The 20,581-nt window shown below is 35.7% G+C and overlaps 1 protein-coding gene across 2 annotated transcripts in view; it reads right to left on the reverse strand.

Annotated features, from left to right (window-relative positions):
• The window catches only part of ANO3 (anoctamin 3), a 258,988-nt gene extending 242,127 nt beyond the window's left edge, over nt 1–16,861 (reverse strand). Inside the window, exon 1 of one of the 2 annotated variants that reach the window (XM_067038079.1) lies at nt 16,652–16,861. In XM_067038079.1, the coding sequence (XP_066894180.1) occupies nt 16,652–16,697 (46 nt within the window). In that variant the 5' untranslated portion in view covers nt 16,698–16,861. Of the gene's footprint in view, nt 1–11,216; nt 11,296–16,651 lie in introns of those variants that run through there. The other variant, XM_067038080.1, reaches the window with a different exon arrangement.
• Nucleotides 16,862–20,581: the final 3,720 nt, after the last annotated feature.

Genomic DNA, 20,581 nt, shown 5'->3' on the forward strand with positions numbered 1-20,581 from the left:
ACTCTCATATACTGCTAGTGGAAATATAAAATGACATAACCATGTTGGAAAATAGTTTGACAGTTTTTTAAAAAGTTAAAAATACATCTATAGGATGATCCAGCCATTTGACTCCTCGATATTTCAGAGAAGTGAAAACATATATCCACACAGAAACGTATACTCAATGTTCATAGTACCTTTATTTGTAATAACCACCAAACTGGAAACAACTCAAATGACCATCAGCAGGTGAGTGGATAAACAATTTTTGGTATATCCGTATGTGACAGGCTGATCAATCCAAGTCCTCTTCTCATTAACCTGTGACTGTAACTTTATATGGCAGAAAGGATTCTGCAGTTGTGATTAAGTTAAGGATCTTCAGGTAAGGAAATTCTCCTGGATTACCTGGGTGGGCCATAAATGTAACCCCAAATGTCCTCATAAACTGGAGGAGAAGAGAAGTTTGACTACAGAAGGGAAGACCATATGGTGACAGCAGCCAGGACTGTACTGCACACCTTGAAAATGGAGGAAGGGGCCACAAGTGGGAAAAACAGGCAGTCACTAGAAGCTCAAAAGGCAAGGAAAGGGATTCTCCCCTTAGAGTCTCCAAAACACACTAGTCCTGCCAACAATTTGACTTTACCTTGGTGAAATTCATTTTGGACTGTGACCTTCAAAAATGTAAGAGAATAAATTTGTGGTAATTTGTTATAGCAGCAAAAGGAAATAAATACATTACATAATGGAATGCTAATCAGCAATAAAAGAAATGAACTATTGATATACATAATACAAACGAATATAAAAATAATTACACTGAGTAAATAAAAGACAAAAATAGTATATACCATTTACATAAAATTATGTCATTTACACAAAATTCTAGAAAATGCAAAGTAATCTATAGTGTCACAGATCATGTTAGTTGTCCGGGGATATGAGGGATAGGTAGGTGAGGAGAGGAATGCTATGTGGAAACTTTCAGGGATAAACAATATTTTATTATATTGACTGTAGGTTTGGTTTCATGGGTACGTACATAGTCAAAACTTATCAAATTGTACACTTTAATTATGTTCAGTTTATAATATGCCAATTATACCTCAAAGCTTTTAAAATTAAAAATATATGCATGTAGCAGGTACACATATGCATATATACACACATATATGCATACACATATATACATAATGTATATATATGTATGTATATATGTATGTATAATATATAGAGTGGATATGGAAGAATGGAACAAAAAGAAAAAATACACATGGATGAAAAGTAGGAGAAGATAAAAGAGAAAACTTGAGAAGCCACAAGTTCTAAAATTTATCTTATAGTAGCTTAAGAAAAAAAGCGAATAAAATTTAAAATTAGAGAACTGTTATAGAGATAATATAGGAAAGCCTCCCAGAAATAACAGGCATCATTTTATATACTGAAAAAAGGAGCTTACTAAGTGATCAGCATAAAGAATAAGTAGAACCATGCCAAGGCTCAGCATTATGAAATTTCAGAATACTGAGTTAAAAAGAAGATCCTAAAACTTTAGAAGAGTTGGTACTGTGGAGGAACAAGAGGTTGGGAGAAAAAGAAAGAAAGAAAGAAAAAGAAAGAAAGAGAAAGAAAGAAAGAAAAAGAAAGAAAGAAAGAAAGAAAGAAAGAAAGAAAGAAAGAAAGAAAGAAAGAAAGAAAGAAAGAAAGAAAGAAAGAAAGAGAAAAAGAAAAGGAAGGAAGGAAGAGACAAATTTTTAAAATCACAAAACAGATTTGTATGCAGACTGATATTAGGCTATTTGATAGCAAATCTGTCTGTTAAAGTGAGCCGCATTATGTTTCCGTAAAAGTTCTGGGAGGAAATAATTTCTACTTTAGAATTCTTCATCCAGCCAAATAGTTAATCAACTCTGTAGGTAGGAAAAAAAAAAAAAAAGACCTTTTATGATATGCAAAGGCTCAACCAATCAACTCCTCAAACACCCTTTCTTAGGAAGCTACTGGAGAATGTCTTAGTAAAATAAGGCAGCAAATCAAAAAGAAAGACATGGGATCAACAAGAGATCTAATATAAGAAAATAGAAAACAGAAGTCCCAGTATGACAGCTCTGCATCAATCTTGAAAGCTAAAAATTCCTTATTGGAGTAGAAGGAGACTGGTAAGATGGAGTAGCATCTTCAAGAGAAAAAATAAAGTTATAATCACCTATGTTTGAGTATAAGGAAAAATAATTGCTAAGCCTTTGATATATTATTTTTGAACATTAAAAATTGATGGAAGGGTTAATGATAAAAATAAAGCAAATGAAAAACAAGGAGTTATTTAAGAAAGAAATAAGAACACTTACTTATAAGAAAGGAAATTAATCTTAGTATACTATTTGACTACCACTTGACTAAGCACTAAACAATTTTAATATGAAAATAATATATTCATCAGCTACTAATTTAATCAAAATGGATGCACTTTATTGGGAAAATAAAGGAAGAGGGATTGTGGTAGTGGTGTAATGATAGTGTGAAAAGTTAAATTTCAGCTAATTCAACAGGAAATCTGTAGATGATATCTAAATTTAACAAATAATAAATCACATCATAAGTATAATAAATTAGAAATATAGAGGGAAATGCAGAACAAAGACTACTAAGAGCTAAAGAGGTTGCTTCTGGGAATAGGGCCTGGGGAGGACAAATGGGTGAAATAGTCATTGCTGTCTTTTTAAGTCTTTTTTCACTATTCCTTTACTTTTTAAACCATTCACATATATCAATTTATTTTTTTTTTAAATGTTTAATAAGAAATCAGCGACTGTTGTCTTAGCAATGCCTCCTAATTAATGCAGCTCTGCATAAGTCTCTGTTTGCATGATGAATCATTTATTTTCTGCAAAACATCCTTTATGGTTAAAAGGAAAAATAACTAAATAAAATATTTTAATTGAGGTCTAAATTTCATCATGCCAATTTTCCAAAAATAAAATAAAAAGTGAATATCTACTGTGTGTTAGGCAAGGATTCCAATTCTGTTGATAAAAATTAATAAGAACATGTTCTTAACAGGTTATAGTTTATTAGTGGGTGGCAGTAGCAGCAAGTAAACAGAGATTAGAATTCATGGTGATTATGTTCATAAAACTGGGGAGGGTGGCTGAGTTCAGTTATGAAGAAATTTCAAAACTGGGATAGTTTCCAAATTTATAGAAAAACTTCTTGGATGGGCAAATATAATCAAGATAATGAAGCAGGGGAGGGTGTGAATGATCTAATACTTATTGAATAGCAGGCAGAAGCCACCAGACAATTAGAATATAAAACAGAATATATACCTTCCAAATCATTGAGGAAGTTGAAAACCAACAAACTAAGTTTAATATAACAAAGACAGAAAGCAAAAAAAAATGGTAAAGAAACATAATATCCAAGGAGCACTAAGATAAAATGAAAAAAGGGCAAGGTGCATCCATTTTGATAAATGTAATTCATATTTTGGTAAAGTTCTTCCATTAAATTTCTAAGAGAATTCTGGGGAAGTCACCTGTTAAGATCAAGCATTTAATTCCCTCTGTCTGAAATTCCAAATGAAATGACCAAGGAGGAGAGAGGAAGAAGAGGAGGGGAGGGGAGAGGAGGGAGAGGGAGAAATAAAGTAAATGAATGAATTCTCATTCCTACCTCAATGCTAGAAACTAGTAAAGAGTTATGGAATAGACAAAGCCAGATTAAATAAAGATATCTAGTCAGATTTGGTGCTAAATTACTGGAAGAAAGTTTAAGGGATTCTGATTTGAGTTCACTAACATCTGTTGATTGGAAAAGCAAGGATAAGTGGACAGGGAAAATAGACTGTTTAGCATCCCTTCATCACTATGTGTTAACAGGTGAGAAGCAATAGCCCAGGGAAAGTTGGTCCATACCAAACAGAAAAACAATTCAAAGTGGAGTTTTTCATTGGTCCTACTGGGTTTACTTTGATACAGGGAGAAACAGAAACAGGAAAGAATTAGACAAAAACACACAATTTGCCTGAAGCAGGAACCAGGCCAAAAATAAATTTTCATTAGTAAATGTAGCCAGACACAGCTGATTAAACACTTTAAAAAAAAATGGCACAAAGGAAACTGCCCAAAGACCCACTTCTTACCCAAATCATCTCAAGATTTTAGTTCACTGAGCAAGCAAATGAACTGAGAGCAAACAGCCATCCACTTTAAGATTTGATTGGAGGAGGATAACAGAGAGCAATGACTAGGAGAATCCTCTCAATTGCTTTGGGTCAAATACCAGGCTTGTATAGACCTCTCTTTCATTAGGATGAAAATTAGAAATTAATATATAGGACTAATGAAAATTCTTATTCTTTTTTTCAATAAAAAAGGAAATAATATGTCTCAAAGGTTGCAAAAGAGTAAAACTTTGAACAAGGCAAACTACAATAAACAAAATACAGATAGCATCTGCAATTTCCCCTAAATAACAACAAAAAAAAGTATTCTCAAAAACTGTTACAACATGCTAAAATGAAAACAGAGCTGGGCAAATTGAAGAAATAATTTAGGGTTGCTAATAATTTGTTGGTAGACACTTAAAATGCTTTTTGAAGAAATAAAGAAAAAAATCTACCCATGAAAAAACTGGATCATTGATAGAGAAGACAATCTTAAGCAGCACTGTCAGAATATAGAAAAAAAAGTGCAAAACTGATGACAGTAACAAGAGAGAAGATAAATTAATTTGAAAGGTGTATATCCCTGAGTTAATAAAATTAATTGTGATGGTTGAACAATAAGGCAAGAATGGAAACATGATAAATAATAACGCCAGTTTTAGATAATTTTTGAAGTTATTAGGATGACACAGCCAGTAAGTAATAGAACAAGAATTTGAAGTTTCTGTATACAACTCTGATCTTATACTACCTCCTTATAAGAATTAGATACTATGATATTTTATTAAAAATACTACCAAAATATTAATATGGGCAGCACATGTTGAATTTCAGTGTGGGATCAGCTCCCAGTAGTTTATTCCCAGGACAAGGCTGACTATAGCTGTTCTTAAAGAAGTTTTTTTTTGTTTGTTTTGTTTTTTTTTTTGCGGTATGCGGGCCTCTCACTGTTGTGGCCTCTCCCGTTGCGGAGCACAGGCTCCGGACGCGCAGGCCCAGCGGCCATGGCTCACGGGCTCAGTTGCTCCGCGGCATGTGGGATCTTCCCGGACCAGGGCACGAACCCGTGTCTCCTGCATCAGCAGGCGGATTCTCAACCACTGCGCCACCAGGGAAGCCCAAGAAGTTTTATTTGCTTTCAAAATTTTAAGTGATTCCTTGACCACAAAAGCACTTTTATTACTAAAGCTTATGTTCAAACTGATGACAGTTATTTCTTCAATAAAAAATGATTGGCTAAGAGGTAGCTCTATGTTAAAACACCATGAGTATCAATGGAAAGGAACATACATTTTAGCAGAGCTTCCTCAGCAGATGTCAAATTTAATTAACTGTTGTATTTCCAATATTTAGCACAGTACCTGGAACATAGTAGATATTCAATATGTATTTAAAGAAACACACAATTATGGAGCTAAGGTGAGCCACATTATGACTCCAGGTCATCTGTTATTTCCCATCCCAGTATACATATCCCAGTAAACAAAAGCTTAACATTCAATATTCATATTCAGGGGAAATAAAGTAACAAACATCGAGTCCATATTTGAAAGGGTAGTGTGGAGGATATGCGACTAAAGGGATTGGGTGTTTTGGGAGAGGATGGTTTAGAATAGCATGAGATTGGAAGGGAGTCATTTGGGGATGGCAAAACAGTCTTCATAGATTGTGACCACTCTATAAAAAGTGAGATATAAGCTATAACAGAAATTCTCAAAGATTCTTTGTTGATACCCCTTGTTGTACCTTGTAACTGACTGAATTTCACAAGCACCCATAATCCTTCCACCTTGCATGGCATACAAAGCTCATATCTTGGAGTATTCACTGTAACTATTCATTAATAAAGTGTTTTTCCTAATCCAATTCTTTCAGGATGACTTATGGCAGAAACAACTCTTCCTAAACATAATGTATTTCATGGTACTAGCAAGTCAATGGGATTTTACTCCAGGTTTGCCACATATTAGCTACGTAGCCACGTGCAACTTAACTTCTCAACCTGTTTTCTTATCTGTAAAACAGATCGATCTTTGCCTCAAATATACAAATTGTGTGATATAGGATGTATACAATAGCCAGCACATTAATAGATGCACAGTAGGCCCTGAAATATTATCAGCTCTTTTTACCCACCTTAATAAAACATTTATATTGTGTTAGAGAACAAGTTATACAGACATATTGCTGGTTTAAAGTCCATCTCTTAACCACTCATCTTATGTTACCAGGTAAACTATTTGTCATGCTGTGCCTTGATTTTCTCATCTGGAAAATGAAACTGATAGTACCTTCTTTGATGGGTTTTCAAGAGAATTATTTGAATTCATGCACATCAAGCACATAGTCATGAGTTTCATGCACAGTAAGTTCAATTACAAATTCCTCCACAGCTTTAAGACAGGAATTTTAAGTGTTCAATAAACACTTGATAATATCTCTTCATTTACTGAGAAATTGAGGAATAGATTTATATCTGGTCCAAAATATTCTTGGTAGAAATAAAATTCAAACATATTAAGCTTTGTATCTGTTGGCTACTATTCACATCAAGGATTATTATCTTGGTTAAAGGAAGGAATATCAGATAATTTCAAAGAAAGCCTTGATTGTGACATTTACAGTTGGCTAGGAAAGGTTTTTTCAAGCCTGGGTCTGAAGCAGAGAAAGGTTCAGAATTTCCCCATCCCTTTTTTACTTCTTACTATCAAAACATGCCATTCTTAAAAACAACGTGGTACTCAGGCATTATTCAGGTCTCGGATTAGATGATGAAAATTGTAATAATCATATCTTAAACAACATATTTAGACAGAATATCCTTATATATACATTCATTGTTCAGTTCTATCATTATATAGTGTTTTTAGAGCATATAAAATGTTTTGCAAAACATGGATTTATATGAACTGTATACTAAAGTAACTGTTATCCATGATTACAATTCTAGACTAATGTTTTCTAAATGGTCATAAGTGCCTCTGAGTAGGTGATTTCTTCACATCTGGTAAGAGTTATGACTAATTGCAAGCTGTTCACTGTTGTGCACACCCCCAACTCACTCATCATGGAGCAATGTGTGAGAAATAGAGAAGCATCATTCAAAATATTAGTGGCCCAAAGGAGGCATTATGCCAAAGACTATTTTCCTTAGTAAGGAACTTTGAATTTACTGTACACCCCCAATTTTTTTGTCTATTTTCAGTTATGGACTTCGTAAATCTTTTTGTTTCATATTATAACAGGCACAAAATATGAAGAAGAGGAACATGTAATTTGAAACCTATGTGAATAAAATTTGTTTTAGTTACCATTTTCCATACTTTCAATCCATGAATAATATTGCTCTATAATTTTTATAAGCATAATAAAAGATCCTAAATAATCATAAATTACTGTTACATAAAAATTAAATGCAAATTCAGAGATTAACAATATATGGATTATTTTTAGATAATTTTATTTTCTAAATTCAAAGCTTTGTATGTTGAAATTCATAGATAGGCTGTTTTTTTTTGTTTTTTTTTAACATCTTTATTGGAGTACAATTGCTTTAAAATGGTGTGTTAGTTTCTTTTTTATAATGAAGTGAATCAGCTATACATATACATATGTTCCCATATCTCTTTCCTCTTGCATCTCCCTCCCTCCCACCCTCCCTATCCCACCCCTCTAGGTGGTCACAAAACACGGAGCTGATCTCCCTGTGCCATGCGGCTGCTTCCCACTAGCTATCTATTTTACATTTGGTAGTGTATATATGTCAGTGCCACTCTCTCACTTCATCCCAGCTTCCCCTTCCCCCACTGTGTCCTCAAGTCCATTCTCTACGTCTGCATCTTTATTCCTGCCCTGCCCTGATTTCTTTTGAATCACGGCATAAGTACTGAACTGTAAGGAAAGTGTGTTAAATTCGACTTTTCCTGATCTGCGTTTTATAGGAACATCTATACTACAAGCATAACTAGTACTGGGATATCTTAGAATCTTTAAGATTAGAAAAAGTAGCAAAAACAGGGAGAGCCAATTTGGTAAATGGATTACTTTTTAGAATGCACTACAAAAAGCCATCCTCAAAACAACCATATCAGCCCCAATTTATGTAAGAGAAAGGGGGAAGTTTAAAGAAGTAAAATTATGGCAAAGATCATGCAATCACACATAGCAAATCATACAGAAGTATCATCTGAACACAAGCTTCTTGACTCTTGCACTCAAGTTCATGATCATTCATCTCTCTCTTATTTTAAGTCTGAGGCCACCTTGTGTTATGTTCAGTCTGTATGCAAAGTAATTTTGGGCAAATAGACTATAAGTGTACCACTGACTTCAAGTAAATATAACACTGTGTCTGCGAGATCCACCAGTTCACAGATAAAAACTATTTTTATGTCTTTTGAATATGTCTAAATTGAGCTAATTTCAGAAAATTAAACTCACTTTACTTAAAAGAAAAAAAAGAAGTTGAATCTTTGCAATGAGCTAAACTTTGGGAGAATCATTTGGAAAAATGAACTGGGAAATGTTGGTACAACCAATTGGGTAAAGGAAATAGGTAAAGATCGAAAACCCTGTGCTGAGTAATGAACAATATTTAATCTCATTGATTTGGAGTCAGAGTAGAGAGTTAATGATGTTTTATAAAAGCATTATTTACAAAGTATTGAGGCTACTATAGCAATTCCTATAGGAGGAACACAAGTGCTAATCTTCATAACATTTCTACCTGCCAGTTAGGTATCTTAGCTCCATCTCTACTAGTTTATTGACTTTGAACACTTGCTTAATTTCTCTGCCCTTGTTTCCTCATCTATGAATTACATTAATAGAAATGTCTCTTTATGAATATTAAGGGGGTTACTACAAGCAAAACACTTTAAACAGTGCTTAAACATTTAATAATAGTACATTATTATTCTGATTTCAGAAGTGAGGAAACTGAAATCCACTGAAATTAGTTTGCCTATGATCACCCACTATCACAGTCTGTGTGATTCCATATCGCGGCTTTTTATTGCACACATTCCCTTTCTCACAATGACTTTAAATTATGACAGTAAATTATTTTAAAAACACAAACCTAACACATGTCTATCCTATATGTAAATCAAGGAGAACTATAAACTTTTACTATATATTTTATTTTTTAAAAAGCCATGTTGAGACACATCATCAAGACAGAATATTCACCAAAGCGTCTTCTTTTGCAAAAAGTTATACAGTAAAAAATAGGAATTAAAATACCTAGAGCAAAAATAAATTGACAGTATTTGCAGTATTTACAAAGGTCATGATAAGACAACTGGAGACAAAGTCTGAGTTTTTCCTTACAAGTATAAAAACGCCTTTACTGAAGTGTCCAGTAAAGGAGACCAGACAGTAACTCTCATTTAGGAACCTCATGAAACCTTAAAGAGGAGGAACTGGGGAATTATAATTAATATTAGAAACACATTAAAGTTATATTTTCATAGTACTAAATGCATGTATGCAGCTAAGTGTATCTAGAATCTATATAGTTTGCCTCTACTAATAATAGAGATCATCTATTTACAACTTACTTTAGTCCACTCACTTAAATCCATTATCTCACTCAGTGCTTACATAGTTATGTTAATTTTTTACAAAATTGTTTCTCAAATGGGCCTTGTAAGAATTCCATACGATGTATGTTTGTAAAGAACACAGATTCCTAGTTTCCTTCCCTGCAGATGAGATTCTATAAGTCGGGAGGCACTGAAGAATTTACATTTTAACAAGAACTCCAGGTGATTATTTAGATCTTGCAAATTTGGGAAATGAATTAAGGTAGATAGAACAAATTGCTCAAGATACCAGTGAGTGATGGAAACTGTGTTTAAGCCAGAACTTTTGCATATATTTGCAACATAACCACACCTCCACCCCCAAATTGCTGCTAATGGTGCTCCAAAGCCAAACATAACATATACACACTCTTAGGAGATATTCTGGGGCAATGCCTTTCGGTCAGCCTATTAACTTTCTAGAAATGTAATAATAAGAAGTGTACCATGAATAATACAGTGCAATTGAAAAATACTTTCAGCAATGTACTTTCACATCCAACCAATTTACCCACAAGAAGTCAACTGTATCTCAGTTATCGTGAGGATGTGAATTTGGGGCCTCATTTTTTGGTGAACCTGGATCCTGCAGCTGGTGCAGGCTTCTTACATGCCTGTTGAGTTGAAACCAACCAGAATTTAAAGTAATTGCTGCTTTACTGTGCAATTTAGGAGGAAAGGCAATAAATTAAGGGACAGCTGGATTGGTTGTACTAATGATCTGTCAGGTTTAGAATATGATTTCACATTTCTGTAACTTCTGAAGAACTGCAGAGCCAAAAGGCGTCATGGAGATTATTCTGTCTGAAGTTTTCATTTTACTAAGGCCACAGAAGGATAGTAAACTAACCACAATCAAACTCAGAGATCTTAGAACTCTGCTTTGAACTCAATAAGAGTTAACTTGGCAATGCATGTAACATCTAAACCATAGTTCCCTCACCTTGAAAATAAAAAACAAATTATATATCTAACTACTAAAGCTTTAGTAAGTATGAAATAATGCAGCGTACTTTTAAGTTTTTGTGACAGTGGGCAGTAATAGTATTTGCACAACATTAGCTGCCTCGGCTGTTTTTTTTGTTGTTATCCTTCGCTACAATCCTGAGAGATGAGGATTATCACCCTGAAACAGCAGATAAGGAACCTATGGCCCAGAAAAAGGAAATACCCAGAGTTGCAGAGGTAAAGACAGGATTCAGTCACAGGAAACTTTAAGTCAATGCTCTTTCCATCAAGGCACAACTACTTTACATTAATCTGCAAATATTAATATTTTCTAAACATCTGAGCAATTATAAAATACTAAAATAATAAATAGAAGAAGGTTGAGCTTTTCTGTGCTTTCTTAAAGATTTGGGGGCTTTTTCTTGATAAGTTAATTTACATACAGTTGACCCTTGAACAACATGAGGGTTAGGGGTGCTGACTCTCCATGCAGTCAAAAATCCACATATAATTTATAGTTGGCTTCTAAATACCTGGTTCTTCTGTATCCGCGGTTCTGCATCCGTGGATTCAACCAACTGCAGATCATGTAGTATTGTAGTATTTACTATTGAAGAAAAACCACATATAAGTGGACCCACATAAGCCAGACCCATGTTGTGCAAGGGACAACTGTGGTCATCAACCCCCAATATTTTTTTCCAGGAACATTCATGTGCACAGTACAATGTTAAATCCTAGATTCAGATGAAAAATTCACTCTAGAATCCTCAAGAAATGTGAGGTTTTGGATAACTGAACTTCTAGACAGCTTAGATTCAGATGAAAAATTCAGCTCTCTAGAATCCTCAAGAAATGTGAGGCTTTGGATAACTGAACTTCTAGACAGCTTTAATAAACACACATATTTACATTATAATTATTATGGATGGAATTTCTTTTATACTTTATCACTTGTCTTCATTCCTAATATAAGATATATATTTATCACATAATATATACTACTGTTGCTAATTCAAAGTTATCATTTTAAACGTCCATGTTCTTACTTTGAAGTAACATTGTAATAATTCCTCTGAGCCATTTGAGGTGTACAGGATTTTTTAAGAAATGATGCTAGACACACATTTGCTTTTTGGATTGAAATATCTCTATATTCTTTTTTTTAAACATCTTTATTGGAGTATAATTGCTTTACAATGTTGTGTTAGTTTCTGCTGTATAACAAAGTGAATCAGCTATATGTACACATATATCCCCATATCCCCTCCCTCTTGTATCTCCCTCCCACCCTCCCTATCTCACCGCTCTAGGTGGTCACAAAGCACCGAGCTGATCTCCCTGTGCTATGCAGCTGCTTCCCACTAGCTATCTGTTTTACATTTGGTAGTGTTCTATATTCTTTTCATAGTTTGGCTCACCCTTACTAGGAGATTATCTATAACAAAAGTCATAAATATCTAAGAAGTCTGCTGTGGAAAGGAAAAGAAAGGAAAGGGTGAAAATTAATAGATCAGAAGACCAGATAGGCTCTCAATTAGATTATATGGTTAATTCTTTCTGATGATACAGGTTGATACTCAGTATGAACCTGAGTACCAGTCAGTACCTAAGTACCAGTCAGTATAATTTCTGACCCTAAAATATCTTCCCCAATTGTTTTCCCTATATAGCTGGGAAGTATTTTAACAAGACACAATGCCTTCTCTTCTTCAGTCATAAATAAAGGAATAGAGTGTCAAAATACCAGGGATAGTTAATACGAATGTGTGAATGCATTTCTGTCAATGTATAAACGGCTTCAGATTTTTTTCCTGGCTTCACCAGGGTAAGGGTACAGGAAGATTCTAGGTCCTAAAAATATCAGTGAAGGGAAAAGAAGGCTTAAACAGTGGATATCAGAGATTCTGAAACTAGGTATTCTCCCCAACACCGTCCTAGTTCTTATGAAGAAGGAACTGGGCACAAAGCAGGCTGGTGGCTGAGAGGCTCTACAGGTGGGCCCCTGCAAAAGTGAGTAATTTATTTTGAGAAAAAGAGAATGAAAGTGCTTGTGGTCTGTAAATCCCCATGTAAGTGTAAAGATTATTATTATTTTTACATAATTTATTTGAGCAGGAAGTATTTGATTATGTGGAAATATTAAAAACACTCTTTTCATGTTTAACCAAATGTCCTTTAGGATAATGATGAATCACTTAACAGCTTCAGCTGATCCCATTAAAGCCAAGCCTTTTGGGACAGGCTGTGTTTGATGTGACCTATGGCTTCTCTGAAAGTCTTACTAGCTGTATTGGGAAATAACAGCCACCAGAAGCCAGAACTAACATTGTCCTTTTCTCACCCACTCTTGTATGACACATGAGTCCGTTTTAAATCAAGTGAAACAGAGCAAGCCTGGCTGAGGAGCACAGTTGAATTTTTACCAGAAATCACTGATGATTTGCCAGCTAATGTGTTCCTCCGACATGTGCCAAGGCACAGGAAAACACATACTCCCAGTTGTCTGTAAGCATATTACACTCCAGTTTACCTTTGGGACTTCAGAAATAAAGTATGAAATAATCCCATCCCAACCCCCCCACACTCTAGCTGAGGATCCTCACTTTTTACTTCCTAACTTATTATGCCACTTAATGGAAAAATCTAGGATTTAATTTTAAAAATCAAAAATATATGTGGGTCTTTTCTTCAGAAAACAAAACTTAACTGGCATGGCCAAGAAACAAAATGTCAACATCTTCCTAGAAAAATGCAGAGTTGCCTATAAATAAAGGTTACGTTTAGCAAACCTCTCAGGCTTCCTACTGTACAAAGTTCTCTATAGCAAGAGCCTGCTAAATATGGGTTGAGTGGATAGTGAATAAATGCAATTTATTTGCAATGGAATTTCAAAATTATGAAAATAATTGAATACCTAAATTTACTTTACGGGAATTTGGGGGAAGTTTTCCTGAGGGATGGGCGTATGAATTGAGTAGTTTGGGACTGTAACTCAAGACTATTGTAAGGAATCCTTAGATGGTCTGGAATCCAGTTTTCCCTAAGAAACTCTAAAGTAATAAAACTGAGTGAGACAAAGGAAAATAAAGGGCAACCAATTATTAAGAAACCACTGAGGGTTATTTTTACTCCTAAGAAGTCAGAAAAGATGGATGAGCCTGGGAAGAATAACAACTATTATTATTATTATTATTTACTATATTTTTGAGCCCCAACTGTGTGACAGACAAACTGCTAAGTACTTTACAACTTTGCAACATATATATTATCTTCACTTCACAGAGGTGGTAATGGAGTCTCAGAGATATTAAAGAACACAACTTGTAAGTAGGATATGTAGGATTAAAATCCAAGGCTGGAAATGAAGACACTAGATTAACTTAAGGAGAAATTTGGTCTTACAAATAGTATTTCATTTCAAGGTAACTATTCTGACATCTATATTGATTTATTGAAAAACACTGAGTAATATCAGTGAGGGAATTTGGATCAGTGATTGATTACTACATATTTCTCAAGTATATTGGAACACCTCGAAGCCTGCTGAGAGTTTAATTATAGAGTGTATCTGTTTTTCAAGTGTCAGTGAACACTTTTAAAGTTTTATAATAACAGTGTTTTCTGAATATCTCAGGTTATTTCTAGGTATTATAAAATTGAAATCAAAATTACAAAAGACATATCACTTGATTAAGATAAAATATAATCCTCATAACTTGGTTTACTTACCTAAATTATTTCCTAAGAATGAACTAAAAGCCGGGCTTTCCTTTTATCTGGCCCAGGGGAAAAAAAAAATCATCTGTTTTCATTGCACCTGCCCTTCCCATAGAACAGAGGAAGACCATAGGGGTCAGGTGTTCACTCTTTTCATATTTATATATGAAGTAAATTCCAAAGAAGTTAAAAACTTCACTCAAGGTTTTTAAGCTAGTTACAAAGGCAAGCTTAACATTTAGAACTCCAGAGTTCCAGTACAGAATTTTCTCCTCTTTAATGTGCAGTTTTCAGGTTAATGTTACGATGAAGAGCACCCTTAAAAGTTTTCTGTCTCATACTTCCTGGGTCAGAAAGCATCTAGAATAGTATTTTACTCCTCCCTCTTTGTAAAATTAAAACAGCTTGTCCTGAGTTTGGCATGTCGTTTTGGAATGCCCACTCAGGGTTAAGAAGCAATTAACCAGGACCACTTTAATGATGCTTCCTTTCCTATCCCTCCTGCTCTCCACATTTATCCTTCTGCTAAAGTTGCCTTTTGTGCCAAAAAGTAAAGGAAGACTTGAAAATAAATGGCTCATAATGCATCATAAAGGAAACGATATGAAGCTCCAGAACTTGCATAATTTTTTATCAGTCACTTTGAGCAATGACAGTTGGTCCTAAAGTTGGCAATTATTTGCTTTTAAAAACACAATATGTGTCCATACATAATAAGTTATGTGGGGGCATGTCAAGATTCCAGGTCCAGAAATAAGTTACCCATAGCTATGCCTCAGAGGAGGACATTAATCATATGAAGCTGGTGCAAAGTTCCTATAATTGTCTTCATTCTGAAAGTTTGTATGTGTTTACAATAATGATTAAAGAGAATACAACTTCTTGAACAACTGAATTTTCTTTGGAACATTTAGATTTGAAGTGGAACTGCACACTAGCTGAATGTTTTGTCTACCCAGACAGTCTTTCACCTCACTCCCAATTCCAACATATTTGTAAAATAACCTAGAGAACTTGGATTTGAACAGAGTATAAAATTATGCTGTTCAAAGCTCACAGTCCAATATTCTGCTTAATGCAGGAATCTCTACTAAATCATCCTTGGTGGGTTCACCAATTTTTGCTTAAAGAAAGGCAAAGAGCTACACCGAAACTGCTGATCAAAATAATATGGATAAAAATTGGGTTGGAGGGAGTAGAAATATGTAACTAAATATTTACTTCACTGCTTTTTTTGGCCGTGCCTCACGACTTGCAGGATCTCAGGTCCCCAACCAGGGATTGAACATGTGCCATGGCAGTGAAAGGTCAGAATTGTAACAACTAGGCCACCAGGGAATTCCCTATTTACTTCACTTTGCATGAGCAAATTTACCATTCCAGAATTCACATATCTTAGGTACCATATGGTCAACTATGTCATAATTACTGTCATTAATTCAATTAAATGGCAATTATGTTGTTTAATAATTTTTGGACAAACCCCAGAAAACTGGAAATACGTACAAAAATATATGTGCTCTATTAAAAACCTTTTAAATAAAATAAGGAACAAGGACCAAAGGGTGATAATAACTTGGAAAAATTCTTGATTTGACTATGAACATGTAGACTCATCACTGCATCCAGGGAGAAACTTGAAGGAGAAGCAAAGAGGGATAATACAACAGCCCTACAAGAGGAACCTACCAATATTAACAAAAACTTGAAACCCAGAATCAAGCGTAGGACAAGGAAAAAATTGATTTTTTCTAAGAAACTTTCAGAGCTCCTTCAACAGGCCAACTTCTGGAACAGTCCCAAAATTAATTTATCTTAGGATTGTGTAAAATCGTCTCAAATAGGAGATACACTTATGTGGAGCTTATTAGCCATTTGAAGCACAGACTGGGACAAACCTGGTCCAATATCTCTGTCTTCAAACCTCAGGGTGCTGGTAGGAAAACCCCTACTAAGCTGGTTTACTGCAATACATTGACACAGTCTTAGAGAGATATACATTAAATCAAGTCCCCGAAATGACGAATTCCGCTTCTCCTAGGGACCGTGCGGAGGCTCAGAGATCAGACTCATCTCGGATGCAGAGTGAAGAGGCATTAAAAAAATAAAAGAAGAACATTTTTTAAACTTCACAGAGTTCTCCACCTCTGCGTCGCATTAGTCTGGAAAGGATGCTCCTACACAACTGCAAGGGCATGCAGACGGTACGTGACGCCCACAGGGAGGGGGGACCAAGATTCCAACTGACCTTTTTGCTGTTTAAAGGACTGAATCGAGCCTGAATGATGGACCATTTTCACTCAGTGCGTCCCCGCCGGTTTAGGAAGCTGTCCGAGAGAAAGGTGACCAGTAGCCAGACCCTGAGAGAGCCTCCCGGGCTCAATTCAATTCCGGAATATCCGCGAGCGCCCTGCAATCCGACACCTGCTTAGCCAGCACTTCGCTCCCTAGGCTGCGCGCCCTCTGTTGTCATGGCAACGGCTAGGGCGGTCCAGCGTCCGGCTCCCCTTAGCGGCTACTCGCGGAATAGCCCCGCATCCCCAAAGTGTCCAGTGCCGCAGTGTGGGTGGGCGTTATGCGGGGTATGCTGGGCGTGGGAGGGGAGGACTTTTCCTAGAGCCTGTAAATAAATCTGAGCAAATCTCTAGAACCGCTAATAATTCCCTCTTTTTCGTTTTGAGGCTGGTTATTATATCCAGGCACAGACACTGATTTCCTAAAAGTTGGTCTGTAACATTAGCACCTACAGAAGGGCAAAGTTGGTTTCTGCTCTGAGAGGAATGCAGTTGCAGATGCCGAGACGTTTTTGTTTTTCCTTTTAAACTTGAATTTGGAAAATATGGATAACCTCCACTTATACAGTAGAAAGGTTTTTATCAGATAAACAATATTAAATGTCTTGCACATTACACTTGAGTTCTCTTGTATTTCAGCTCTTGGGACTCAATCATATACGATAGTGACCCTAGACCATTTATCACCTACTAAGTAACAGGTGCTGAAAAAACACTAACCGTGATACTTAATTTAATCCTCATAAAAGCCCTACAAAGTGGCTATTGTCATACTAATATTATAAAAGAAACTGAAGCACAGCACAAAAAAGAATTCTCAAGATCATGTAAACCAACACCTTAACTTGAGAGACAAAGGAAGGCATCTGACACCGAAAGACATGAAGTCACTTTTAGAAGGTCACAGTGGCCAAAATAGGAATCAGGGGCCTGCTCAACATATTTTTCAGTACAGTCTCTTTTCCTCTTACCAATATTGCCTGATTCAAATTTCTCAAGTTCCTCCTGGAAGATGTAACGTATTACAGAACAGACACACAGCAAAAGAGTTTTGAAGTTTGTGAGATCAACTCAGAATCAGGTGAAAGATCCAAATAAAGGTAGATAAAAAAGAGAAACACGCACAAATTTCAAAATTTTCAAAATCTCAAATAGGCTGAGCTACTGACATACACTCTTTGATTTCACCTGTAGTTCATGATACAGGGACAGTAAAGAGAATGCAGTTTTGCACAAGCAGATGTTCCAGTTATGTATGGCTGCATAACAAACCACACTGAAACTAGAGGCTTAAAACTGCAATTTATTATTACCTCTCATGTTATTATACAGGTTGGTTATGCTCAGCTTGGTGGTTCTGACTCAGAGTCTCTCCTGAGCTTTCAGTGACTGGGCCTGAAGTCATCTGAAGCAAGAAGAGAGAAATTAGATTTTACTCTCAGTGGGAGGCATGGCAAGGATGTACAGCCTTCTTTAATGAAGGAGGGTCCTACAGAAGGAGAATGTTGGGCATTCAGTAAGAGCTCAGGATGCAGACACTGAAGAAATACTTGGTTAGAAGAATGAACTCAATGTGAGTTTACCTCCAACTGAAGATTTGGAACAAACCTCAGAGATGATCTCCACAAACGGTCCTTTTAGAGATGTCTAATAAAAGAGGGCACTGAAACCCAGAGCAATAAATCACTTGCCTGAGGATGTTTTTGTTATATTTGCTCGTTTCGTTAAAATTCCAGTGCAACTCAACTCACAGGTCATTCTGATACAACCCAACTCGCAGGTAAAGACTAGAGAATGTATTTAAGGATTAGTTTATGGCAAGAAACTAACACCCCCAAAATATTAGATACTATTATTATAATTATGATGCCTGTGGATCGATCTTCCTTTTCAAATCCTTTTAAATCGCTGGGATTCGAATCAGAAATATTTTTGAAATGTGAGCATTAATTCAACTCATGATCAGGAGGAACAGTTGAAAGAATTAAAAGCCTCTGGTTCTACCCTACCTATACTCCAGATATAGGTAACATCTTCAATTTCCTAAAGCCTCTTTTTTCTGCTGCTGTCTGATTTTCTCCAACCACCGCCCAGCAGGAGGCAAGAATGTGTGCGCTGCAGCTAAGACTGACTAAGAATTTGAACTTCATTAGAAAGAATTTAACCTCATTATTTTTTTCCCAAAAAAGGAGTTTGGCATTCTTTCTAACACCCTTGCTCCCAAACCTCTGCAGGGCAGCTATGATTAAATTATCTTCTCATAAAGCTGATTACTTTTAATTAGAAACATTTTAGGCTGGACTGACAGATTGACTAGCAAGGGACTCAAAGAACATCTTTGCTTGTTTTAAAATCAGTCTTTTAAGGAAGGTTGCTAGAGGAACAGCTTTGTGAGGGGCCTAGGAAATTTCTAGCACCATCTGGTTTACAGGAAAAGCACTGCAAAGAGCAGGAAAGGCTGTGTGTGTGTCTGTGTGTGTGTGTGTGTGTGTGTGTGTGTGGTGTTTAAAGAAAGAAAATTTGTGTGTTTTGGAAGTGGGGAGTGCAGAAAGAGGGGTTTGAACAAAGACTTTCCTGAAAAATATATCTGTGATTTGATAAAAGGAAATATTTTATACTGACATCTCTAGTGCAGAAAGTTTAGGAATGAATATTAAATAGCCTCATTAGGGAAAGCTAAACCGACTGTTGGCTTGGTTTTTATTACTATTATTGGTTTCAAACTTCATTCTTCAAATTTTTAAAAAATTTCTTGCAGTTTAATGCAAAGTGGAAAATATGCTGAGTAAAATGATTCCAAAATTTTCTGAGACAAAATACATGCATATCTTGAAATTGTTTATTTGTCTGCCTTCCCTCTAGATAGGGCAGCTCTTTGTGAATGGGGAATGTGTCTTATTTAAATTTGTATTCCCCAGAGCCAATCACCGTGCTTAACGTGGGCACATGAAAGAACGAAATGAAAGAGCAAAAGTAAGAAAGCAAGGAAAAGAGGAAGGAAGGGAGATAATACGTTTCTGGGAACTATCATGAAAATAAGAATACTGGAATGGCCGATACATGTTCTCCATAGGCATGTAAGCAGAATGTAGGGCACAGAGGTTCAGAGCCAGACTTGGCCTGCTTGGGGTTAAATCTTGACTTCTTTACTTGCTAAATGGCTGCTCTTGAGCAAGTTACTATCTTCAAATTTTAATGATGAGAGATAATTATTTTATGTCTTTTTCAGTGAGGGGGGGCCTGATTAATACATGTAGTATGAGCTTGACTATATTTTGCAAAACAGTAAAAAAAAAAAAAGACTGGAAAGAAGCATACCAAAATGTCCAGAATAATTAATTCTGGGATTAAGCTGGGATTAGGGTAGATTTTTTTAATGCCTCCATGTATGTTTGTCATGTTCATGCTTGCTACAAATTATATAATATTGATTTTATATTGATTAAATACACATATCTTTAAAATCCCTCCATATCTATCTTTCTAGAACTCCAAGTTTTCTTTCTTTTTTGATCTTGGAACCTGACTTTTTTTTCCTTGTTGAGGTTTCTGCTGCATTTGCCCTCCCACAGCTGGCCACCTGTCTCCTGCCCTCTTTAAGTAATTAATTTATCAGGCCCCATGCTAACTGTTGCCTCCCAGAGAGGTAAGGGACTCTGTCCTTTACATAATTGAGAGGGGTTTTTATTCTTTTGATTTCTGAAATATGACTGCTCAGCTCAGCCAACTGTGAGTTTCCTCATACTGTGCTCTATCACAGGAAAATAGAGAGTTTCGTTGTTACCTCTTTGGGTCTTGAATAACTCACTTAACTGAAATTGAAATTTCCAATTCTGCTTCTCATTGCCTAAATGCAAACAGACATAGAGATAGAAATTCTCTTT

The sequence above is a fragment of the Kogia breviceps genome, chromosome 7, assembly GCF_026419965.1.
Source record: "Kogia breviceps isolate mKogBre1 chromosome 7, mKogBre1 haplotype 1, whole genome shotgun sequence".
NCBI lineage: Eukaryota > Metazoa > Chordata > Mammalia > Artiodactyla > Physeteridae > Kogia > Kogia breviceps.